This window comes from Neopelma chrysocephalum, unplaced genomic scaffold, assembly GCF_003984885.1.
Source record: "Neopelma chrysocephalum unplaced genomic scaffold, ASM398488v2 Primary Assembly neopelma1_143, whole genome shotgun sequence".
Taxonomy (NCBI): Eukaryota; Metazoa; Chordata; class Aves; order Passeriformes; family Pipridae; genus Neopelma; species Neopelma chrysocephalum.
Window position 1 is genome coordinate 4,204,286 of NW_020897805.1, and position 26,629 is coordinate 4,230,914.

The window sequence follows — 26,629 nt, forward strand, 5'->3', positions numbered from 1 at the left end:
TCTAGTACCAAAAACCTCAATGGCCCAAGAAAATGATAAATGGCAGCTAAAAATATTAATTTGTATTCCTTATACTGTCTGTGCACATTTTCCAAGATGACAGATTTTAAACTATGGGTATTGTTTTCTTCAGATGTTTCCAGCTATTACTAATTAAGAAACTGAACTTTCCATTTGCATAGTTGATGCATTGTTTTTGGTAGCAGAAATAATTTCCCATGGTAAGGAACTCCTTTGTACAGATCCTGTGCTGTTGGCTTTAGCAAAATCTCTTCCTGAGTGCTCTTCTGATACGCTGCATTCCTGTGCAGAAAATTTATTTCCTTCTTGGCTGATTTCACTTAATATTGGTTCTTTTCTGTCATTGTTTAGAATCCACATCTTTAAAGTATGGCTGTGCAACCCAAAATATTGCATTGCAGAAGAAATCATCAGAGTATCAAAAGACTACAAGATAATTCACGTTATAAAACACCTCCAGAGGTTATTTCCTACAAAAAACTCCTGCTAAAAGCAGATGCAATTGGTACAATCCTGTTATGACTCTCACTGAGTAGAGAGTCATAGCAATCTGCTACAGTGAAAATAAAACATTTGGCTGCCAAAAAGTCTTGGATTTGGGCATCGGGGCTAATTCCTTTTGAAGTGTTGGAAGGCATCTGCACTATGGTTTCATTTTTTACTCTGATTTAGAACTGGGCATGATCTATTCTTCTCTTCTTTGCTTTTCTTATAATGTGCAGGGCAGTGTTCTGAACAGTGACTGCAACTAAACCTCCTGGCTTTCAAACAGTATTTTCTGATGAGATATTTGCATTAATTTTTGGTTGAAAACCCCCACCAATAAAACCTTTCTTTAACATAAATTATATTTTTTGCTTAGAAGAAGACGATATTGAAAACAGATTTCCTACTTGCCCACAGAGAGTTTTTAGGTACATTATTCAAGAAAACTTGGAGAGCTTATATTGTTCCAATCTGTCCTGTATATGATTTAAAGATTTATAACTTCCTCTGTTTGTTTCAATAACTATTCCCTTCCCTTTTTTCTTTTTTTTTTACCACCCATTTTTTTCCATGCACTGAGACTTTAAGTAAAGCCAACATACTGGATAACTTTTTCGTTGTGAAAAAGAGTTGGTCAGTAGAAAAACATTGTATGAAAAATGTTGGGTCAAACGAAATGTCTAACATCTGCATTAAGCTTTTTCTTATTAAAAGGCTCAAAAGTAATACTTTATTGTGCTTTCAATTTTTTTTTATTCTTTAAAAACAAAATTTAGATATTTCCTTACCATACCGAAAAACATGATTTAGGAATGTAGACATTTTTATTACTGATATGTATTTAGGATGACTAAGGTTTCTGTTAAGTAATAGTTGTCATTGGTATCATGTATTAGAGGTGAAACTGGTTTAATATACCAATGGGAGTCCATATTACCAGACTGTGATGCTGCAATAGAAATCTTTTACAAAGAATCAAAAGCTTATCAGGAATGATATTCTATCAGCAAAGATGGACTAATCCACTCTCTCCCATATATATTTATCATCCTCAAAATTAATTTGAGAAATATGAAAAAATATGAAAATATTTCAAATAAGAAAAATTAACATAGTTGTATACAATTTTGTACACAGTTGTACACAACTGTGATTCTACACTGTTGAAATTCCCTACAGTACCTAATTTTTTTTCCTACTCAAGTATTGACATAGATACATTTGCTAAAAATATTCTAGCTTCTTATAAAGTAAACAAAAAATGGTGATATAAGATCCTAAGCTACCACAGATACAAACCATTTCAGTAAGAAAAAAATGAAATAAGCAAAAGCTAAAACATCTAGATTTCTGACATGAGATAATTGAGAGCATACACTTAATCCATGTAAATAGCACTGTAAATGAAAACAGATCCACTGTGAATGGGATTCTTTACAAATGATCTTTGCATGCTTCTTCCTTCAGAGGATACAATACAAAAGGCAAATCTTTTGCCTGTTTATTTTGAAAGAAATTATATCCATTTTATTGGAACAAGTATAAAGAACTTGAAAAAATTCGCTCCAACTAGTCTGTCACAATAAATTAAGTATAATAAATACAAAATTCTGTTCAGTTGAATACTTGGTGCTCACTTGTCAAGTAACTAGAAGTGTGGTGCATATTGATCTAGATGTCTCTCTAAAATTATATTTATATCAAATACATATGTTCAGATGTCTTCCTGGTCTTTGTGCTTAGCATTCTGATCATTCCTTCATCTATTGACCATCTAAATTCCTTGTGTATATACCAGTAGCAGACTGCTGCAGTTGAAGTAAACAGGTTCTTGTAGAGTCTAACAGGCTTTGCTCAAAAAGGGATGAGTCTCAGTCTCATCTTCTTATTAAAAAAAAATAAAATTAATAAATGTTAGCAGAGACTGTGTATATGGTCTGGTTGTTTATCTATTAGTAGTATGCATTCTTAAACATAACAGTTTACAATGTTTCCAGCCACTTGTGCTTTTCATGGTTTATCTAACATTACTCAAGATTCTGTTAATTCAGTTCAAAACTTTATGCATGTGCTATGTTTTTTCTTTTATTTCAATATAAACTCCCCTCTCAGATTAACATTGTTAGAGTAATAAATGCTGTGCAGCCACAATTTAAAGTTTTCTCTTTTTTTTCACAGAAGACTTGAACCCAAGGATGATGGTCCTCTAAGGATCAATTATTTAGTCAATGTGTATAGTTAGCCAGAGTAATACGTTATAAAATTATAACCATTAAAAAAACTTGCCTACGTATTGCATATATAAAAAAAGCAAAGGCTGAGAACCACTCATTTAGAATGGACAATTCTGGACCAGCAAAAGACACAGCAGATTAATTTTTAAAAAATAACTCCAGTGGACAGGAAATTACAATGTGTTACTACTGAAACTTTTTGTGTTAGTCATTTGTATCCATAAAGAGAGAGCATAAAATACTCTGAAATCAAGACATGGCAGTTGCAAAAAAAAAAAAAAAAAAAATTCAACTCCAAGCTTATTTCTCAATCTGATTCTCCCATTAGGCTCTATAAATTTTCTAGTACAAAGGAGATTAAGGTAGAAAATATTAAAGGATATAGAACATTGACTGTCAAGTGTATAAAATCCCAGCAACTTTAACATTTCTTCTCTTACGACTGTTTGTTTCATTATTCTCTTTACTTCTGAAGGATTAAAAATTTCAAAAGTGTTGAAGTCACCAAGAAGACAAAAGCATTGACTTTCAAATCTGTATCAACATTTAAAGTATATAAGCATCTGACCAGACTGTCACAGGAGATGTGACTGCAGTATGTGAGAACATGTCTGAGGTACCTTTAATTTCTGTGAATTGGACCTGATAGCTTCAGCTGTCAACTATTTAGGAACCAGAGTGAACTCATGCAGCCTATACTGAAGTTGCTGTGATTAATTCTAACAGAAACTATCTGTTCTTTCCAACAGGTTCCATGCCTTTGGATTCTCTTAAATGGTGGGTAAAGAAAAAGGGATTAGTTAATACCAGGAAACACTCAAACAGCTACACTGAGTATATGGTATACAGTATAGATCAGTGGAACAGCACTGGGTCATACATAAGATTAACACAAATGGGAAATTGTTAATGTCAGGCATTTGAAAGTTACTTCTGATGCAAATACTAAGTTATTTTGTGACTAATATATGTATGTGAAATTAAGAATCAAGAAGGAATCCTTTCAAATACTCTTAAACATAAAACTGGTAATGAGTGACAAGCACACAATACCCTAATGAGCTACGAATTATTACAGCTATGATACTATATAAAGTGTACTTATACAAATCCACATTTCAGTCTTGCTCAGTGAATACTGGTGGAGTGTCACTGGTAACCTTTAAATATCAGAAACTGTTTGTGAAGCACATAGAAACAGCATGGAAGAATTCCCTTACATGGGGCCTCAAATATTTTATGGCCACCTGAGTGAGATTTCTCCTAGAGAACAGGCTGACAGAGTGCATTTCAGATACTTTAACCCAGGATAAAAAGCACACTCCTTTGTTTAAACTGTACATTAGAGTTTGCATCTAAGTCTGTTTGTAATGGCATGCTATCATGTGATTCACGCTAGGCTGCTTTGCTTATTTAAACTCCTTTGCTCAGCTACAGATAAATGAGTTTATCTTACGTTTTCATGATATAAGGAATTGCACAATGTTTGTCTATAAAACAAATTAAAATTAATATTCTTTGTTTGATGCATACCTCCAAATCTGCAATAATAAGATGAAAGCACAGTGATTTGTTTCTTCCAGGGTCTGGATTAGTTAAGAGGCTTCCACTGTAGCTTAAAGTAAAGGATGAATATTCATCCTTTCATTCAGTCTTCATGGCAATATTATCTAGAGTATTTCTGCTTTCATGAAAAATACCACAGCATTTAGGCATAACAGAGCTCAGAAAGAAATAAGTGAATAGTTCAATATAAACAGAAGTAAAACCTCTTAAATAGCATGCACAAGGAGTCCATGTTGGAAAGCTTACAGTAAAATACAGGAGTAATCTACACCTCCAGCATTAGCATCTCAGTTGCAAACAGGCCTTAATCTACTGTTCTAATCCCTCCAAACTCTGGACTTCATTCTTGTAATATTTTGTGTGGTAGATATCACACGCACAAAACACCCTGTTGTTTTGAAAACAAATCATAGTATTTTCTGTAAAATACATTGCTTTCTCCCACCATTACTCATTTTCAAACCACCTTACGTGTTTTTATGTGCTCAAAGACTCAAAAAATAATTAAATCCTTTGTAAGCAAAGTGGGAGTTAGAAATGGCTTTTAAGATTTTTAAGCATTTCATCCACGACCAGAGCCAATGCATTTCTATCCACAGAAATCAACTCAAAATGTCATGACTCATTTTCTGCAACAGAACCTGAGTGAAAGCAAAAAAACTCTAAAACTTGCTGATCAATTAATGACTTCTGCCATCTCACATTACACTCATTGGAAGGTACACACTTAGTCACGGACTATGTACTTTGTAGAATATGGAAGGTCAGCAGATTTATAAACCAGATTCAGTCTTTCTTGGGTCAAAATTTGGACAGCAACAATTGCTGTTTGATGCCAAATCCAAAAGGTTTTTTTTAAGGTTTAGGAAGAGACAAAGAATTTTTACAACTTTAACTAGAAATATAAAATAAGTGCTGTTATTGTGAGCTCAAATATACGTTTTTATGTCATAATAATGTTATATGTCACTTCCCACATTTTCTTTCTTACTTTCACAAGAATGGATATAGTTTAATAAGCACACAAAATTAAAAAAAAAAGTTTGTCCTATTTCTTCTATCTGTCAGTCTATTTAACACTCATCAGATTTTCTTTATCACTAAGTGAAACTTCATTTGAAACAGTGGGATTAGAAGAATGGCTAGCAGATGGGAAATAGAGACACCCCTGGGGATCATAATGTAATCCATGTCACATTCTCTTATTACATTCTCATACCACTGAAAAAATAATATCTTACATATTGTATCAAATTATTTAATATAATAATCTAATGTCACTTTCTTTGGAGCTATGCCTCTCATTACTGCAGCAAATGGACCTTTGCTTTGGATAAGCCTTAAATTTTTTTTTCTAATTTTTAATGAAATTCAAATGTCTAATGAGCCCAAGATGGCCTGTCAACTTAAATTATCTGTTTTTCTTTCTGTTTACCATATCTATCTGTCTACAGTTTTTATTTTTCTCTGTGAAGTTTAGTTATTGGATCCCATGTTTCCTTCTGGAAGGAATTTCTAACAGATGATTATTCCCGCTGATATGTTGATGATTTGCTAATTTATGGCTTGTAAATTTAAGAAATCTGAAGAAATCTCTGGGAAGCAGAGCAGATCATGAGAGAAGAGAAATGAGGTTTTAATAGCTTACACAGTAAAGTACTGTGATTTCATTAAAATACAGTTTTTAATCCTACATACTAACTACAATAATGCATCTGGATTTTTTTTTTAAGTTTTTTGAATATGTAACAAAGTCTAGCATAAACATTTACTATTGTACCAAGGCAAGAAGTTTATATATATGTGGACAGAATCACAGAATGGTTAAGGTTGGAAGGGACCACAGCAGATCATCTAGCCCAACCTCCCTGCTCAAGCAGGTCATCCCTCTCTCTGCCAATATGGGAAGCCATGTTCTACTTTCTGCGTTCATAAAGGGCAAAATTTGACACCAGTTTTATATGATAAAGGCAAAAATAATTTAGTCCATGGAATTAAAAATCATTAATTTGATGTAAAGACTGAAAAAAATCAGTAAGTTATCCAGTCTCTCTGAGTTCATCAGTTTACAAATGCTCTTTCCATATGCTTTCCAGAGCTTTGTGCGGGCTGATCTATAGGCTAATATCTTCAACTGGAAAATATTTCCCAGAATTAAAATCCAGTCTCATCATGTGAACACATGAATACAGAAATGAAACACGAACAATCTTGATTCTCAAGTACACTAGTAAATGCAGAATAAAATTTTAATTATAAATTAGTAGAGGTAAAACAAATCTGGATCTTTAGCCAAATTTCATACTGCACCACAGTAATATGAATATTATAAACAAATAATCAAAATAAACTTGATTTAATTTTTTTTCTTTAAAGAAATAACACAGATGATCTTGTAAGTACTATTTTGGCTGGAACTGAATGTATAAGTTCCAAATATCAAAAAAAGAGTGCTACACCATAAATCTACTTATCCAAACCCAAGACTTTCTTGAAGAAAAGCCACACCTCATAAGACTTATAGCCTGAACTTTATAGCTAAGAGCTTAGTTGGAGTAATTCAGGAAATCATCCAAAGACAAAATGATTACTGCCCCTTCCAGTCTTCCAGAGGTATGAATGCATGAACAAACTTGCAGGTTTATTGCTATATTCTAAACCCAATAGTCTTTCAGCTATGGTGATGGTGGCAGATATCTTTCCATCCTTTTATGGTACTTCACTTTAGAAACATCACTTTAAAATGATCCCTTGAACACTAACTCATGAATTCCTCAGATAGTTTACAGAAAAAGCCTAAACAAAGTCAAATCAAAAGCTTTAAAAAGAAAAGAGCTAACTACAGATAGGGTGTAAGGAAGCACTTGCTGGTCTCAAAATTTTTAAGAAAAATGGCTAAGAGGAAATATCATTGCAAAGAATATTATGTACAATACCTCCTTTGTAAAAAGTATTTCCCAAAATGTAAAATCATGTACTACAGAATTCATCCAGGGAAAAAAACAGGAAGGAGAAACAGTAGTGACTGAATTGCTCGCCAGATAGAACAGAAAAGCTACGTAGGATTCAATGTGGAAAATACCGGAAGACACATCACCGTTATCCTAAGATACCTCTTAGCTGTATTACAAAATAATATTTTGTAATATTTCTTTGTAAACTTTCTTACAAGTCTGATTGCTTCTTATATCTGAATTTTGTTTCCCAGTTATGACTTAGTTTTTTATATACGTATATTTATTATCAATTATTTTCTGTCTTGTAACTACAGCCCGGTTTTCTCTGTATCATTTGTATTTAGTGATGACTATAGCAAAAAGCAATTGTTTGTCTGTTCTGTGTATAACTAAACTGAGAAGGACAGTTTTGTTTGTCTACTGGTCATCTGATTCTGGTGCATCAGGGCACACAGTAAAAACAATACTGGCTTCTGATGAGCTGAAGAAGAAAACCAGTAAAAAAGCAGCTGTTTAGCAGTACTATCATTACCTACAGAGCAACTCTCATTGCTTATAAATTTGTAATTCAAGACAAGGATTGTTACCTTTTTTTTGGTAATATTTTTTTTTGTTCTAGATTGTAATTGTGCCAAATTCATTACCCTACTTGTCCTTAAAGGTGTGTGCTTAGTCTCAGTCACCTTTTGTATAGACATATTGGTATAAAATTTTGGTATATATGCAACAGCGAGTACTACTGTTTATTTAACAGGTGGAACTTCAATCAAAGACTATAAAAAAGTTCCTGCTGTGTATTTTATGAGACTCTAGAAATCTCACTGCAGTAATACTACAAAGCAGAAATTATACTTTAAATTTAAAATTTAAAAAATTCCCTGTGGACTTTCATAACAAAACTAACCTAGTATCTAGTAGATTTAACCAGTGATAACTGCATACTGCCCACAAACTATTTCTGTTTCCAAAGTCTGTATGTATGTGTCTCATCTAAGAGAGAACTAAGATTCTTTAGTGCCAAATGCATCCTATATTGTTTATGAGACCTTTGGGGACTTTATTAGCTGAAAAGCAAAATGAAATGTGAGGTCAAACTTATCGGTGTGTTGGTTATTTCTCTTCTAAGTGGAGTTGGTATCAAGAATTCTTATGCACTCATTCTAGCTGCTTTGACAGTTACAATTCCATAGCAAGGCTCTCCTTAGTATTAAAGTCACGCAGTGCAATCCTCAAAACACACATAATCATATGTTGATTTTAACTTATGACCTAATGTTTAATAACCATAGAGAAACATGTTATTCCACACACACAGAGTTTACAAGGCAGCATGTATAAACAAATATATAAATGCTACAAAGCAGATTCCATGTATTTTTCTATTTTGTAGAAAGTTAAAAAGTATACACATTTGTTATTTTAAGGGCTGAAACTATACCTTTACCAAAATTCAGCTGTTTTCATATTGTGCATGTATTTAATTTTATCTGGAAACTTTCTGACAATAGAAATAGGAAAACTGTAGTTTCTCATTATGTTTACTGCCAGAATCTATGCTTGGTTGCTCAACTAAAGACCTTATATTGCTAATTACTACCACATGCCTGTATCCCATGCAAAGGAAAACTTATTGGTTCTGACAATCCATTCTCTCAACACTGAATTCCAAATGAAAACTTAAATTTTGGCCAAACATAACATTTCATCAATCTTGTTCTACTGACTGCAAAAGCAACATCAAACAAGGAGTGCTAATGGCTTTTTACTGTGCAGTTCCCAAGCTTAGATTCTCTGATGAAAGACCCACACGAGCAAAGGACATCTTTAAACTACTTCGTAATTAATATTTGAGCTGGAAAACAATGCATAAAGTAAATTGAACAGTTTGTATGCTGGTGACAGAGCTGAGTTTCAAACAACAAATTATATGAGCAGTACAGATCAGCAGAGAAAGCACTGACAACAGAGTGAGATAAAAACAAACAGATAGTGCAAATAAAGAAAGACAAAAACAAAAGGTGAAAAAATAAAATTAAGCAAGCCCCAAAGCTAGCAGAAGCCTGTAATCTGACGCTGAGTTTTTCAGGATGTGGGGTTCTGACTGAAGATCAGGTCAAAATTTAGAGACATCTGAGCAATGCTGGGTACTAGTGACAATGTAGAAGGGGAGAGACTAAAACTGTATGTGAAATAGTTTTTAACCATATACCCCTCTGCTATAACTCTTTTGGAGCTTCAAAAACAGAGGCATATGTTCTCTATTTGAAAAACCTACTCGTTGAGAAACCAAGTAAGAATACAAATATGAAACTGAGTCTATGAAAGTATGCCACAAAAAAACATTTTTGGAAATTCATGATACTATTCTTTCTCAGAAATAAATCAAGGCATTTTATTAATCGAGGTAAGTGATGGAAGTTTCCAACACTGGTGTTTACAGTTTACCCTAGACATTTGAGGGAATCTCAAAAAATGCAAGTATTGAAGTCTACTGTCTAATTGCTTGAATATTATTGAACAGACAATAGTATTCTAATTCTAAAACTTTGATTTATCGACCCAGTGATGCAAAACAGTACTCTAGAATTATCTCTGTGGGCCATTTACAGTCTCTGCTACGCAGAGAGGAGAAACAACCTGATAAAATGTTTCAGGGTGATAATTTGAAAGAAACAAAGTAAAACATTTTCCTAAAGTAAGGAGAGGGAAAAGTAATTAGACGCATTTCTTGCAGTACCTTCTTTATTTTATATGAAAAGGGCCCTCTGTATGACTAGTCTTTCGGGGCAAATATATTTCTACCGCTGAATGTCACAATGATATGTAATGAAATGAAAGATGGCAACATTAAAGGTGATACTGTGCTAGTTCACATTGTATCACCAAGTACATCTAGTTCAGTAATGGCTATATCCCAGCAGGTCTAGATGCTGGGAATGCCAGAAAGAGCTGGTTTTAACTCGGTCATGAAAACAAAGAGGTTTTCAATAGAAACATAATGAGCTAATGTGGTCCAATAAAATTTCACCTTTGCCACCAGGTAAAAATAGTGGGGTTTAGGAGTTTGTTTTTTTACCAAACTATGTTTATATTAAGGCTACTGTCTGCTCTTCTTAGGGTAAGTTTTTTACGGTGTATAGAAGAGAATTGCTTTAAAGTCCCTGGTCATAGATCCTAAAATCATGAGTGTTTGCAATATCCGTAGGAAGTGAAAAGAAGTTGCATGACAATCTGCTGATGGAACATTGAGAAACAGGGCTATTAGACTTCTTACATAGTCAGTCCAACAGAATAAACCGGTCAACTTAAATCTCCTATTTTACACTCCAGTAAAACCAATTCTCTAAAGAACTGAAAATCATGTGAATTATCATTGCATTTAGTTAAGAGATAAACCACACGATAATCTGATGCCCAAAACAGGTAAGTGACAACTCAACCTTGTTCCAGAAGCTAACTGCATATGTAATAGCAGCACTTTTTACAAGATATGTTAGTGCAGTCTTAGTGGTATCCAGGTTCTCTGGAAGTAGGGACAAAATGTTGTGACTTGTACCATAGCATAGCCCAGGTCTCTAATTATAGTGTGACAACTCTCCAGTGGTAACATCTGATGTCAAAGAATACAGCCTTATAAGCTGTGAATCAGCTATTACCACCTTCAGGGGCTCTTTAAAGTCACACAGCCACACCTGGTCTTTTTTGACTTACTTTCTGCCTCGAGTTGAGTTAAAAGTTCCGCCGTATTTCTTCCGATTAAGGATGAGAGCAGCAATTTCTGGCACGTAGCGAGCAAACATTGCCTACATGCATGAAACAAAAACACAAAAAAAAAAAGAAAATGGCATGCAGAGAGTGTTCTACTGCAGCAGAGGCAGCAGAGCCTCTTGGGATACTTACTTTCTTCCACTAACCGCACTATAGGAACCACCATATTTCTTGCGGTTTCCTATTAACTCTATGATTTCAGGGACGTAGCTGGCAAACATGGCCTAAGAAGAAGATAGGAGACAGAAGAAAAGACTAAAAAGAGAGGCCAAAGAAAGGGGGATGATGAATATTTTCAGAAGATATATATTTTTAAGATCTAAAAATGTAAAAGAATTAGATCTATGCAGTTGTTTAAAAAGAAAATTTAAAAAAATGTAAAAGTTCTTATCAAACAAAACAAGAGGGCTCAATGTAAAAGTTGGTCTTGGAGAAGGTGAACGCCTTATAAATAAAGAAAATGGTCAAAAGAGGAAAAATAGACACACAAAACAAGAACAAAATTAATTCAAACTGGTATCTAATCACAAAAAGCAGTTATGTCTATTTCTTCCTGAAGAAGGGAGGGGGAAAAAGTTATCCAAGCCCCACTGCAAAAAAAATCCAAAACCAAGTATTATCATTACTGTTACATTTCTGTTTTAAAATACAGACTTTCCCCCCAGTATTAGAATTTAAAAGAAGACAAAAACCAGATGGAATCAGGGGTTATTTCCCCATCAAGAAACAAAAAAATCACCCCCCGCCCCCCCAAAAAAAAAAACTTTTCCAAAAGTTGTTGGGTTTAGAAGGATTGGAATAACACGTGATAGAAAAAAAGGTTTTAAGGAGAAAATAAAAAATATTCTGCCATGTTTTGTCCAACAAACATCTTCCTTGTGGCTGGATACTTCGAAGAGCTACTGCCATTTGACATGATCTTTGTCTTTGTATGTCAATGATCAGAGATGGGAATGCATATATTTAATGCTCTGTGTGTCTCATATATGGCATTCATAACAATAGTTATATACATATCACCTCTGTAAGATGTATGTATATGTGAAATCAATATGAGAGGGTAAGGTAACAATATACATATGTATGTATGTGCACAATCTATATTACAGTCATCCATAAAGCACTTACCTTGAAATGTGTAAATATTAGAATAAACTTTGCTGTTTTAGAGAACAACATTACTACAGGTCCTATAATATTACTAATGCTGACACATGGTAGAAAAGTTGACATAAGACAATTAGTAACTTGGATGCTATTTACATACAGGACAAAGAACACAAGAATCCTATAAAAGGATCTTGATTATTGTCATGTGATAAATTGTGAGTTAAAATTGCACTACATGACACAAAAAGATGTTTGAAATTAAAGAGAATGTGGTTTGCCATCATCTAGATTAGGCAAGCTGCTCTTTAAGGCAGTCCAAAGCCACAGTGTTTGTTGGAATTCTGGGAAGGAACACAGAAGGGTGGGTAGGACATCTGAAACCGCAAAGTGCCTTTAAATATCAATATCAGCCTCCAAAAAAATGCACTACAGTCAGCCACTAAAACACAGAGGACTACAAATAACATTATAGGTTGAAATATTAAGGCACTTCATGTATTCACATGCATTACTCATTTAAACAAATTAGAAAAATTCTGACTAAACTGGACTAATTTGACAAGCTCTGGAAAATATTTATCTACATGAAAAAAGGGCATATTAAACATATTTGAATGTTTTATAATTAATTTTAGTTTTACTTAATTACAACATTGAGGTATACCAGATCAAGTACTAAGGTAGCTGGAATGATAGGAAGAATTAAAAAAAAAGAGTTTTTACCAATCCCCCAAGAATGAAGAAGACCATGAAAAGGCGACCAAGGGTTGTTTTTGCATAAACATCTCCATAGCCAACAGTGGACATTGTAACCATCAGTAAATAAACACATTCCCAATATGTTAGCGGTTGATTATTTTGGAAGTTTTCCCATGGATCCCCTGAGTTCTCCACCTAAATATAAAAGAAAAGATATAATGAATTAATAGAATTGTATGCCAAATTAAATCTAACCATATATGCATGTGTGTGTATAAACATATAATATGGCATATAATATGAACTCTGAATCTCCTGTGATTTATTTTGAACAAGTACAGAACCTGACCCTGTCCCAAATATAGCACTACAATTCTTTTGCCAATATACATAGCCTTCCCACTCATACTATTTATGGAAAGTATCTTTTCCATTCCCCACTAAATAACCTACTAATGTGCTTAGGTGAGCTCATTTAAAAAAAATTCTTTAGAACATTTTCAGAGTGAAACTTATGGGTAATGCAATTATACTCCTTAATGTTTTTGTTTTAAAGGACTATGTAGCTATTAGGCATTACTGACATGTTTAGTGATATGCTACTACTTTTTCAAAAAGCCAGCTGCTGTTGCGACAAAATTATAAATTTATCAGTGGCAAAAGAGCATGCCCTCTAAAATTCGTTCCACAGTAAAAAGTTGAAGTTTGAGTATTCCTATAGTAGAATAAAGAAACTTACACTGAAAAGCAAAGGGGGGGAAAAGTCCAAATCCTAGAAAATAGCATTCCCTCAGTCTTGATGTAACTTTTAAAGAGTGGTGGGGTTTTTGTGGTTTTGTGTTCAAAAAAAGAAAAAGCAACTATTTCTGTGATAGAAATGCAATATTTGCTCAGAGGAGTGTAAAAATATGGTCCTACGTGAATGAGAAATATATCAGAAATGAAAACATCCAAAATCTCGGTGCATCTTTATAAGAGTGAAAATTAAATGACAGATATATCAAGAAAATAAATATTTTGAATTTAATCTTACACAGTTGGATGCAGCTCAAGTTAATTCAAGTGAAGTCAATGAAATTGCTCCAGACTGACATCAATATCATTAAATTTTATTACTAGTCCAAAACATTCCTTAATAACTTATTACTACTAGCAGCTCAAAATTTTCCTGATTCTATGTTGATCACAAAATGTACTTAAATGACAACCACTTAATCATATTTTATTATATTTACCAAACAACTCAGTAAAAGCTATTAGTTTAAAACACACACTTGACATACACCTATCGTTCATATGCATATTCACATTTATGAACTCATGTAGTTCTACACTATTTTACATTTTTCAGGTATTGTTAAGTGCAGAATAGAAATCTACTACAAAAAAACTGTGTTGTCAGTGACTGAAAGCTACACCTAAACAATTTGAAATTTAAAAACAAAAGACAAGGAAATCATCTCTAAACAAATCGCAATCCAGAATGTTAGCAATCCCATTACTTCTCCTGGAAATACAGAACTGTGTGCCTCTGACACAACCATGGATTTCCCAGGACCTCTGTCTCGCTCCAAGTCTGCCAACCGCCCCCAGGAAGCACTCGCAGGAGTTCTTTGGGAAGCACTGCCACCTCCTGGTAAATCGTCATCGTTTCACAAGTTGCACCACTCCAAGTCTCCTGCTTCATTGCTGAGGTTAATGATGTCTGTCTTACTACTCCCAACTAGTTTTGAGTAGAAGCTTAAAATCTGGGAAGCTGTGATGCCTTTTTATTGTCCTCTGTTGATGTGTTAAGGGATTATACAGAGCAAGGCAATTGCAGGAAATAAAGTAGCTCAGAGAGCAGAAGATCCATGATAAAAAATCCATGAAGTACTTTCAGATATACTTACCAAATGTATGAACCCAGCTGCTGTCAGCCACGTGCTGATAAATATAGAGCACAGATTCACTAGCTTGATGGAATTACTGAAAACAAACAAAACAAGTAGGAACTTAGACTAGAATTTGTCACACATTTTCTGCACATACCTGTATAAAACCGCATACTTCAGACTAAAAAATCTGATGATTATTTCCAAAGAGGAACAGACTCCCTAAAAAAACTTAATCAAAAGCTCACGCAAAATATGTATTATTTTGTCTTGGCAGAGTTCACATTTTCATCATTTAGATAGCTTGAAAGGAAAGTTCCCATGTATGAGAGCAGTAGATATGGCTACCTCTGTACTCATAAACAAATAATGTTTTTTCACAGATAATTTGGTTGCCTCTCAGTACACTCACCTCCTTATTTTTTATTGCTGTACACCTCCAAGTTATTCACATATAAATACATAAAAAAATACATGAGAAAGTTATGATTCCCAAACTAAATATCAAAGGCATTTTACAGTTCTCGTGTAAAGTCCTAAGTAATTTTCATATTATTCTGCTGGTATGAACTCCTACGGACTACTTTATGGAAATTCACACTAAATTGGAGCATTTCATTGTTCGTATTCACATTTTTCTTTTAAAAATGAGAAAAAGTAAAATTTAAACAATGAAAAAAGTGATATTTAAACCTACCAATCAAACTCTGCAAATATTTTTTAGTCCCATTGAGTAGTATGTTCCCTATTGTAGCCAAAAATGATTTTAAAGCAAGGACCTCATTCAGTTCAGGAGGAAAATACCATACTTAAAATCTTCTGGAAGAAATATAAATAAAACTTGCTCCCTCTCTTCTCACAAAAATCATTATCCTAAGAAGGATATTCAACACATACACAAGGAACTGCAGTCCGTGTATGACTGTATTTAAACAATCTTACCCATTCATGGAATTGTACTGGAAATAGTTCTCTGTTTTGAAAACATTTATGAGAAGGTATAATACCTCAGAAAAAAACCTCAATTATTCCTAAAGTAATAAATTCAAAAAAGATAAAAATTGGAAAACAATCACAGTAGTAGTTTTGCAGTAGAATTAATTAATATTTCTATTTATAACTACTTTAGGGACAATAAAAATGCATTATTTTCTTTAAAATATTGAGAAAAGAACTTGGAAAATTAATCAGACCAACTTCATTAAAAACAATTTTAAGAGTTACAATTAGTGAAGTGGGCATCTTGAGGCACAAGGAAAAGAATATAACTGGTTAATATGAAAGATGTGGTAATAAATATTATGCTCAAAAATAAAATAATATACTGGCTATCCTGCCATTAATCAGTGCTCACCTACATCAACACATATTACCTGTCTCTCTCTTTCTTAAGGTATGGTTTGATTAAAGTTCCTATTTTGTTGGTGTTAACATTCAGTTATAGCACAGGACCCAAACCAACAGGTTCGTGTACTAAACAAAATCATAGAAGTCATGCTAATGCGAAGCTCCATTATGAAAGGCCAAAGACCATCATTCACCTGAACTTAGAACAGGAGATGTTCCTAAAAAAATAATGTGTCAGTCCAAATATTACTGCAATACAAGTAAATGACAGCACCTACTAATAACTACATTACTTGTTTGGTACATTTATTTCTGCAGATTTATTAAACACTGTACCTTGTCTCCCCTCTATGAAATACTCCCTGTGCTTCCGCCAGAGTCTAAATATAGATGAAGGATTAGTCACAAACATTTTCCCCCTCTTTAAGCTCTTTCCAACATCTGTGCAAAATCCCTTACTGTGAGCCCTGCCTAAGCCTCTGTAGTTTTGTTGAAAAATAATATTAGAAAACAATGAAGGAGAGAAATTTTCAACCGAAAACTGCATAAATCAATTTCATCAAACACGAGAACAAAAAATATTGAGTAAAAGATATTTCATTTCAAATTAGGGAAATAAACAAGTCCTTGGCAGAGTATGGTGTTCTAATACAACATTGTAAAATTTTGTTTTTTCTTACTGGATTTTTTCAAACACATTTAGCAATTTTTCAGACAGTCTAATCATTATCTAACACTTTGCTAGTCTCCTTACTGCCTCAATTTCTGCATTGTTTAGCTTCTTCCTTTGGATTCCAGTTTTTGGAATGGCCCTTCTGCTCATTGCGTAAATAATATATGTTCCTTTAATCTGCATATCTCAGTCACTAATTCTAGCAGTAATTTTAATTTATAGGTTAGAATAAAGGTTTCTCTTTACTGGGGAAAAGAGGAAAAGGAGGAGAGAATTTCTTCTCCAATTACACTAAATATTAAAAACACAGCAGTGCCCACTATACCCTATCAGTTCCTCATCTTGTTAGTAGTTACGTGTTATTAATGCCAGACACATTAAAATGCCTCTAGTTGAATTGGTTCCATATTTTTTTCATATAAATACATATCACCTCAAACAGAGAACTATCCTTTGTAGAATTTAAAAACATAAAAAGCGTTGGGGTTTTTTTTCCCTATATATAACTTCAGAGCTAGTAATGATATACTGAATTTGCTATTCCAGTTCAACAATTCAAATTCCGTCATTAATCCTTGGTCTTTATGTTCACAAACAAACTACAATATTGAAAATGTCATTAAAACCTTAAAAGTGGATTGCAAAAAGTGCTACAATGTTTTAATTCTAGAAGCTTTTTAACCATCCCTGAGCAAAATAATGTTGCAGTAGCTGGGCAAAAGCATACAATACAATATAAGATTTTAAATTAATAATAATGGTTTAAGGCCATGGTATGTAAATGAAATCATTGCTTGAATTTAGGGAAGTAAATTTTATTTAAATAAAATTAGATTTGTTGAGGCTACTAGTTTAACTGCCCTAACTCTTGCAAAATTACCAAAGATTCTCCACAAGGGCTCAGCATGCCTTTTTTCAGGTGCAAATAAAAAGTTTTCTAAAATAAATAACATTCTGTTCATTTGTTTTAATTTGACATACCAATTTTACAAAAATATGTTTTGTGAACATGAATAGCATTCCAAACTATTTAGGTAATTTCTAGTTATTAAGTAAAATACAGAAGAGAACAGACATGACTTTCTATTGCAGAACCAGGAAAAATAAAAACTGTTTTGAGGAAGTGACAGTTTTTAAGTAAAATAAATGGTGCTAATAATGAACTGCTAAGGATTAATTAGCTGACTGAACTAAAACACTCACACAAGAAAACTTTCCTTTACAGTCTTTCAATAATCAACTTTTGAGTTTTACAGATACTTGGATGGTGACATTAATTACAGAGAATATGATATCTATATCTAATAGCAGAGCAAATTTTGCACCAGAAAAATGCTATTTCAATGAACAGGTCAATCTTGAATAAACCAGCTCTGAATACACTGAATGTGATTAATGTAGTATCCCTTCATTTACGGATCTGGAATTTCACAAATCCCCAACTGCTCAAGGGGCTATTAGCTTTTATCCAAAATCCTTTGAGTTTATGGGGCTTCTCCATTGACTGACATTTCTTATGGCAAGGTTGTTTTGTCTGTTAAATGTAAACTCATCGGATATTCTGAGCTCCTGCACAAATTGCTCTCCTTTACCATCCCAGTGGTATTATAAGCTATGGGACTTCACTGCACATTCTTTGGTGTCTTTATTTGACAAGAAATGGATTCCTTACAGTAACACAGCTAAAGTTTTGCAGCAAAGGAAATAGTTTCAAGGTTAAGGGTTGAAGAAACAGCTATTTACCATGACTGTGTACAAATCTCAGGACCTACTTAACCACTACTATCAATTATCACAGCAAGAAATGGAGCTACCTGCATATAAAACCCTCACACATCAATATCAACTTGTGCAGAGAGCAGAGGATTTCAGAATGGAACTGAGTTTAGAGTAATTATTGGAAGCTGGGTTCAATACTTCCCCTGGGGCATTTTAGAAAATGATGAAAAGCAACGTCTTCAACTGCAAGGCATAGGAAGGTTTCTTTTTATTTCCTTCAAAGCGATCTTTTGTCCAAAACTGTGATTCTTCTGTACAACTAACATGTATTAATAGCCCAAAGAACCAGTAAACCAGAACATTAATTGGACTATTTTAATTATTATATGAAAGAAATACTAAGGACAATGAATACAATATAAAGAAAGCTCAGTGTACTTTCTAATATGTTTTTGATGTGAAAAAGGATGATCAGTTCAAAAAAACTGAAATAGAGCCACAATGATAATTTCTCAAGATACTTTTTAACTGTATTCTGTTGAATGAATTTTGATTTCCGTTTTTCCAGGACAGCAGAACATGGACTGATTATATGGAAAGAAACAATGTTTAATCAGTGCAAAGCTATGTAATTCATTCTAATTTATCAACACACAACCTTGTTTGATATTTCAAATGTAAGAACACATCAAAATCTACTGATCACATAGCAAAAGATGCCCACTGATAAATCATTCATTGGCAGAAAAAGGTTTAAAGAAGAGATAGCAATTGGAGTTTTTTTCCAGGAAAGAAAATCATATATTACTAGGATCCCAAATTTAAGCCATTCATGTTACCAATGAAATTAACTCAGTACTTAAGAAAAAGCCTTACCTTGTTTTAAGTATATTCAGAAACTGCAAAATTTCTGAAAACTGTATCAGTCTAAGGGCTCTTAAAAATCTTAAACCTGCAGTAAAGGAAAAAAAAAGCTATAGTAAAGAATAATTCAAATTATAACAACATATCACAACAACAGTGATCAATTAAATCAACACTGGTAGCATACAAAATGTCAAATACCTTTGAAATGCTCTTCCATATTTAATTGTTCCAAGATCCTTAATAGGTCTTTTTCAAATTGTTTTAAATTTATTTTCCTAATAACTGATGTATCCTACCAGAAAACATTAGTTTATGTAGGAAGTCATGGGTGGAGACACACAGGCTGAAAGCTAAAGGGAAAAAACCTCACTGAGGTTGCTGGTAATTCTAATGCACATGTCCTTCTCTTCCAGGCTGTCAAAGACACATGCAGATGTGGAACGCCTCAGTCCTCCAAGCTCCCATGTTGCTTAGTGAAAAATAAGAGATTATGGGCAAGAGATCTGATAACCTGGATAAAGTAGACTGTATATGCCTGATTAAATTCGTAAATCTTAATGACGTAAAATCTTTTATTGTAATAATGCTCCTCATCTCCACCCTAATTTCAAAAAACTCAAGCAGAACAGAAAAATGACACATTTTCTCTTAAAAATGGCAAATTAACTATATTTCTTTCCATCAACCTATAACTGTAGGAGTACATTACACTCCAACTATTAAAGAAGCAACTATTTTTAAAAAGAAATTGCATTTTTATGTAGAAATCAGGTTGCGTGCATAGCAATTCCCAGACAACCACAAAGTTGGCAAGACAGATACAAAGAGAGTTTGTGCAGGAGAAAATACTATAGGAGATTAAGGGATTAAATTATTAAAATAGTCTTATGCTGATAGTAAATTATTTGGCTGCAGATCTTTGGCATATGAATAAAAGTACATTGTGTATTATACATATGCACAGCTTATAAAATTAAAATAAAGCTTGGAGGATAATTTTTATTAGAGAGTACAGCCAGGAGTTACATAAAAGTTGTGTAACATGGTATTGCAACTGTTACAGTGAGGTCCAGGGCAGCTTCTTCTCATACATTCTCATTACTGACATTTATTTTACCCACTTCCAGTGCTAAAAACCATTTTTTGTTTGTAGAAACTTAAGAAAGACATCCTAGCAAACATAAAAACCTGGTCACAACTTTTATCATCTCACTGGAATAAGAGGCTCCCCTCAAGAGCAAAAATGTATGTGGAAAGATGTGTTTAAATCATGACATTTTTCCCCGCAGTATTCTTGGAAGGTTGCTAAATAAAATTTTTACTCTTGCTAAGGCTTATAAGTAGCCCTGCTAAGTGGCCTTGTTAAGACTCATAAGTAGTCTTAAAGCACATTCCTGTCTATTACACGGATATAAAGTTTCTTTTTAATTACTGACTGCAGGGAACTCTGAAAATTAATCACAACTTACTAAATGGATTTCGAGATCTAGATGAAAAGTAATAAAATGAAGCTTAATAATTATAAATGTCAGATCTATTTGCAATTAGAAGGTCATAATTTTAGATCATATTGCTGAAACTGCAAGACACGTCCCTCTGATCCACTTCCAGTAGTTCCCACAGTTGCTACTCCTATCCAAAGAGAAGCAGTTGGTCAGGGAAGGAGAGGATCTTTCTCAGCTCTGTTCCATCCAGTCACCTTCCTTACTCTTCCATACCCCTATGAACTTCTTTGAAAAATGGCTAGAGGAAGAAAAACCTTTCCTCAGTACTGTCTGAAGTTAATGAGATGACCAAGTTACTCGTTGCCATGTTTCAAAAAGAAATCTGAGAAACATCAAAGTTAGCAATAACACCTCTATCTCCAAACCAATATAATGGTTAAGATACATCTAAGTTGCTAAGACATCAAAGAATAGAACAAAAACACTACGGCTTCAATGTATTTTCTGTGAAAGAAGAAAATCATTAAGGATGAAGTTCTGCATTCGCTACAGCCCACACCACTTTAAAGAATTTCCTTCAGAGAATATAACTTAACAAAAAAAAAAAAAAGTGGAGCGTTTGCTTGAACAGTTTAGCTACAAAATAGAACTGGCTTTCAATTGTAAAAGCTAAAGGAATTATTACATGGAAGAGATCAAATAATAATTTTGAGAAACTTCAGTGCATTAACTGCTTTGTGTGGTTCAAATACAAAAAAACCAAAAATTAAATGAAAATGACAGTTTTCCCTATCATGATGGCAAATTAATTCTTTCCAGTATTCTACAGTTTTCAAGACACAAAGAGATCTGCTATTAAATTCCTATATGCATGTCATTTCATGTGCTTTCCATAGAATTATACAATAGTTTGGGTTGGGAGGAATCTTTAAAGGTCATCTTGCCCAACCTCACTGCAATTAGGAGGGACATCAGCTAGATTGGGTTGTTTAATCTGACCTTGAACTCTCTTAGCCTTTCCTCATAGCAAAGGTGTTGCATCCCTCTGATCACTTTTGTAGCCCTCCTTGGGACCCACTCCAACAGGCCCATGTCCGTTTTCTGCTGAGGACCCCAGAGCTGGATGCAGTACTCCAGGTGGGATCTCACAAGAATGGATTAGAGGGTAAAATCTCCTCCCATGCTGCTTTTGATGCAGCCCAGGATATGACTGGCCTTCTGAGCAGTGAGTGTGCATTGCTGCCTCATGTCCAGCTTTTCATCCATCAGCATCCCCAAGTCTTTCTCTGCAGGGATGCTCTCAAACCCTTCCTCCCCAAGTCGGTATTGACACTGGGAGTTGCCCCAGCCCTGGTGCAGGACCCTGCACTTGGCCTTGTTGAGCATCAGAAGGTTCCCACGGGTCCACTTCTGAAGCTTGTCCAGGTCCCTCTGGATGGCATCCCATCCTTTAGGCATGTCAACTGCACCACTCGGCTTGGTGTTGTCTGCACATTTGTTGAGGGTGCACTCAATCCCTTCGTCCATGTCATTAATGAAGATATTAAACAGTACTGGTCTCAATATGGACCCCATGAGGGATACCACTTGTCACCTATCTCCACCTGTACTTTGAGCTACTGACCACTACTCTCTGGATGCAACCCAAACAATTCCTCATCTTCCAAACAGTCCAACCATCAAATCTTTCTCTCTCCAGAAGGAGAAGGATATTGTCGGTGACTGTGTCAAAGGTCTTACAAAAGTCCAGATATAATACACCCATGGCTCTTCCCTTGTCCACTGACGCAGCCACTACATCGCAGAAGGCCACTTGTTTGGTCAGGTGGGACTTGCCCTCGTTGAAGCTGTGTTGACTGTCTTGAATCACCTCCCTGTTCTTCATGTGCCTTAGCATAGCTTAGAGGAGGATGTATTCCATGAACTTCCCAGGCACAGTGGTGAGGTTGACAGATTGGTAGTTCCAAGGGTCCTGCTTTCTACCCATTTTAAAGATGGGTATAATTCGCTTTTTTAAGTCACCAGGGTCTTCACCTGACCGCCAACAGATGGCTATTCCAGAATAATGTAAAAAAAAGAGCTCTGAAAACTGATCTGAACAAAACACATAAAAGGATGGGATGATGTCAGGGCTGCAGCTGGTAGGTTTGCATAACCTTATTTCCAGGCACTCATAGTATCTTGCTTTCAGAGGCTGAGCATACAACCATTATTTAGTTCACTGTTTGCAAGTGAAAACCACTATTCCTGCCGTTTCTATAAAACCATTAGCATAAAGAGTCAGTCTGCCAAAACAACTCTACATAGTAAGGAGAAATTACAGTGCACAACGCACCAGTGTGCACACCTCCCCAGCAGGTGATACCTGCAAAGACTTTGTGTGGTCTATTGGTAATATCCACTAATACTAGATGAACCAAAGCAGACAGGAAAGGGGAATTCACATTCCTCAATAATTATTTCTAAAACTTGTCCGTGAAAGAGATAAGAGGTGCTGCCTTTGAATGAATCTGTTTGGTTCAAGCATGGACGGTTTGATCCTCTAGTGAATGATGTGCATTTTGAAAGACTGCAGTTAATCCGGAGGTTTAAGCCTTACAAAAAACTGCAGTTGAGAATGAACTGTAAGGATGAAACTCAGACGAAATGAGTTTGCCCCTAAATGTATGGTTATTTATATCACCTTTAACTTAGCAAGGGGATGATGTGTCAACTGAATAATTCTGAGAGAAAAAGTCCACAAAGCACTTTATTCTAGTGCTGGTACTAATGACCTGTGGAAGTGTGCTTGCAATCATACATGCACGTCATCCGTAAACTGATGACACAGTAATCCTCACAGCAATAACTTTGTTTCAATGAGACTGCTGTCAAACTAAAACCAGCCTAAATTATTCAGTAGGTAGCTTACTATGAATCCACATAAGGTCAATATTAAAATAAGTTAAATAGAAAAGATTTTGATTGGTCTAACTTAAGAGTAATTATTGACAAAATGTCTGTAAAAAATAGCCTGTCTATTACGATTTACATGTAATCAGTAACACAACGCCCCATCCTATGCTCTCTCACTGTTTTCAAATCAAATTTAACTCACAACTAAGATGATTTTATCTCTTTCAGGCCTAACAACTCACCAAGGTTGAAGTTTATTTATGCATCCAAAATAGCAAGCAAAATTCTGTAACAGGAGCACTCACAAAAATTCCCCCTTTCCCAAAGCTGTTTCAGCTAAATACACAAATGTGTACAGCTCTCTTTCCTTAACATTTGGGAACATGTTTTATACATGTGGGGAAGATTCTTTTAACATGAAATACCTAATAAACTGGTTTACATTTAAATTATATAATCAATAGTTCAGAAAGGATAACTTTCTTATGTATTACTGTAAAGTCTATTCTAATTTTGCACATTTCATGGATCCTGTCTGCTAAAGTTAATTGCAAACTGCTGAAGAGGATGCTCAGGAAGAGCTTGCTACGTTGTCTCCATCATGTAACTCACCTTTTTCTTGGTAAGAGGTTTTATATCAGAATTTTCTCATGGGATCTGACTAGAATAGGATATAAGCTTCTATACTAAAATTTATACCAAAAAATAAGTACCAAAACATTGAATTTACCTAGAAAATCTCTCTAATCAGAGAAAAAATATACAGATAAAATAATCAAAGAACCTCTTGAGTTTGTTAGTTTTCTGCTTCCAAACGGATGACTAAAATATGCCTGTGAACTGGAGTTCATTTCAGCTGCACTGCTGAGGACAAACCTAAGGGATTCACAGATTTCAAGACCAGAAAAAAACTTCTATGATTACCAACCAAATTCCTTTAACATTATGAGACAAAGTGTTTTAGTCACTAGTTTCTGCCTCTAGTACAATAATTTGAGTTGTAGATATGATGATTCAAATAAATCTTCAACTACAACACAGGATTATTTATTTGTTTAGATACCTGTGTTGCCTGTATAGCAAACAGATCATTTTCAAAATACATTGAAAATGTAAAATGTGTGTAATGTTATTTCAGATACTGAGCGGAACCAGGCTTCACTAACTGGTCACTAAGAGAGGCTGCGTACTGCCAAAAAATCAGTCTTACAGAAATCAATTATCTGTTCAATTGGAAGCAATATACCACATTGAAATACCGGACTAGATCTAGAATACAACAGGAGAAATTTTTTCCTGACTGTTTACTAAGGACTCGGTAAAATGGATGCTTTAGAACAGAATAGTGACACAAACACGGCCAATAAACTATGTGCCAATAGCAATGCAATTACAGTGGAAAATTATTTTAGCTATAAAGTTTACAGCAAAGTAAGCAACGTTATCTTAAGCTTTTTTTGACTTCACAGTCTTAAAGATGCTGAAATAGGGTATTTTCCTGTCTGTCTGACAGCTCTCCAGTCTCTCTGCTGAACTGATGCTTTCCACTGGATTAATATAGAGCAGCAATCAGGATTACCCGTAGGTTGCAAACCCCACAAAAATGGAAATTTACCATTTTATATCTTTAAAAAGGAAGGCAAGGAAATTATGGCAACTATACTTATTTGATTTCAATGAGATTCTAATATACATAAACAGGAATTGGAATATTTCTTCATTCAACATGAGAGGTCCATTGACAGGAAAAGCACCAACCATTACATTCTTTCTCACCACTGAGATACATAATCCATTTCTTATTGCCTTATGTTGCTTATTTTTTCCTTATTGACAGCAGTATATCCAAAATACTGGTTTAAGGATTCAATACACAGAGATTCTCTATACCGTTTCTATTCCTGACCAACCATTCACCCATTCATCAGAACAATATCTTCATCAAACATATCAATGGGTATTTCTATCCTAGATTTACTGAAGACTGAAAAAAACCCCCAGAATCCATATTTAGGAACCTTTTCTGAGACACATATGATGGAGAGGTAATTTTTAGGATGCAAAACAATCCTATTTTGAATGCCTTCACACAGTGCAGCAGAGTTATCTGAGATCCCACTCCCTGCAGACAGGCTTGAAAATGAAAGCTCAAAGGAAAAAGACAAGAAAAAATAGCAGGAAGGAAAAGGATCTACAATTCCCTGGAAGCAACAAAGACAAAATATTTTTATACATTTCCCCATCTCTGTTATGCAACTTTACAAGTGGGGAGAACAACCTGCAGCATGAAAAAATCAATGCCCTAAGACAAGGATAGTAAAACTAAATCAAATTCAGAATCTACATAGATTTCATACTAATTGCTTTCAAACAATGTTGCATCAAAGATTTGTTAATAAATCTCTCTGCTGCACATTTCTTTAACTTACTTTCACACCTTTTGAAACAATGACAGCAGTTTCAAAAATAATTTTTTAATAATGCCAACATTGCAGAAAATTACATTCTATCCTTCAGTAAAGACTGGATTACTTGATACTGGCTGAACACTGAACCCCTTTGATGAGGGAGATAGCAGTACATTGCAGCATGTGAGTTTGGGAAGGAATTCTTCCTATAAAGCATCATAAATACTTTGGTTTGGGGTTTTTTTTTAAGTTGAAAAATTAAATAGAATTATCCTTTTTAGAAGATAATACTACTAGCACCAAAGACAGTACAACAAACTACAGTTTTGAAGAAAAAGTTTAGATTTGGACCTTACCCCAGTACGAGCCGACCCTATAACAAGACACCAAGGAGTTTCGCAAAGTATGTTGTTCTTCCTTTTCAGGGACATTATGTCCAGCTTTGACACGATATCCATTTTTGAACAATTCTCCATGAGATTTTTTACGCCTTCTAGTAATTTTATAAGTTTCTGTACGCGTGCCCCCAGAAGGGTTGTGGTAGACTAAGATCTTGCTGG

The 26,629-nt window shown here is 34.4% G+C and overlaps 1 protein-coding gene and 1 long non-coding RNA gene across 41 annotated transcripts in view; one reads left to right on the plus strand and one right to left on the minus strand.

The window, feature by feature from the left end:
- Positions 1 to 26,629, minus strand: part of KCNMA1 (potassium calcium-activated channel subfamily M alpha 1) — a 468,160-nt gene that overhangs the window by 149,484 nt on the left and 292,047 nt on the right. For all 40 annotated transcript variants that reach the window (XM_027700116.1, XM_027700105.1, XM_027700104.1 and 37 more), the window contains exons 6-9: positions 19,331 to 19,406; positions 14,734 to 14,809; positions 12,866 to 13,036; positions 11,165 to 11,256 (exon numbers count right to left, since the gene is read on the minus strand). In XM_027700116.1, coding sequence (XP_027555917.1) covers positions 11,165 to 11,256; positions 12,866 to 13,036; positions 14,734 to 14,809; positions 19,331 to 19,406 — 415 coding nt within the window. The remainder of the gene's footprint in view (positions 1 to 11,164; positions 11,257 to 12,865; positions 13,037 to 14,733; positions 14,810 to 19,330; positions 19,407 to 26,629) is intronic.
- Positions 3,324 to 7,655, plus strand: LOC113975750. The gene is made up of 3 exons (XR_003536911.1): positions 3,324 to 3,357; positions 3,491 to 3,518; positions 7,609 to 7,655. It is a non-coding gene; the product is annotated as an uncharacterized LOC113975750 (long non-coding RNA).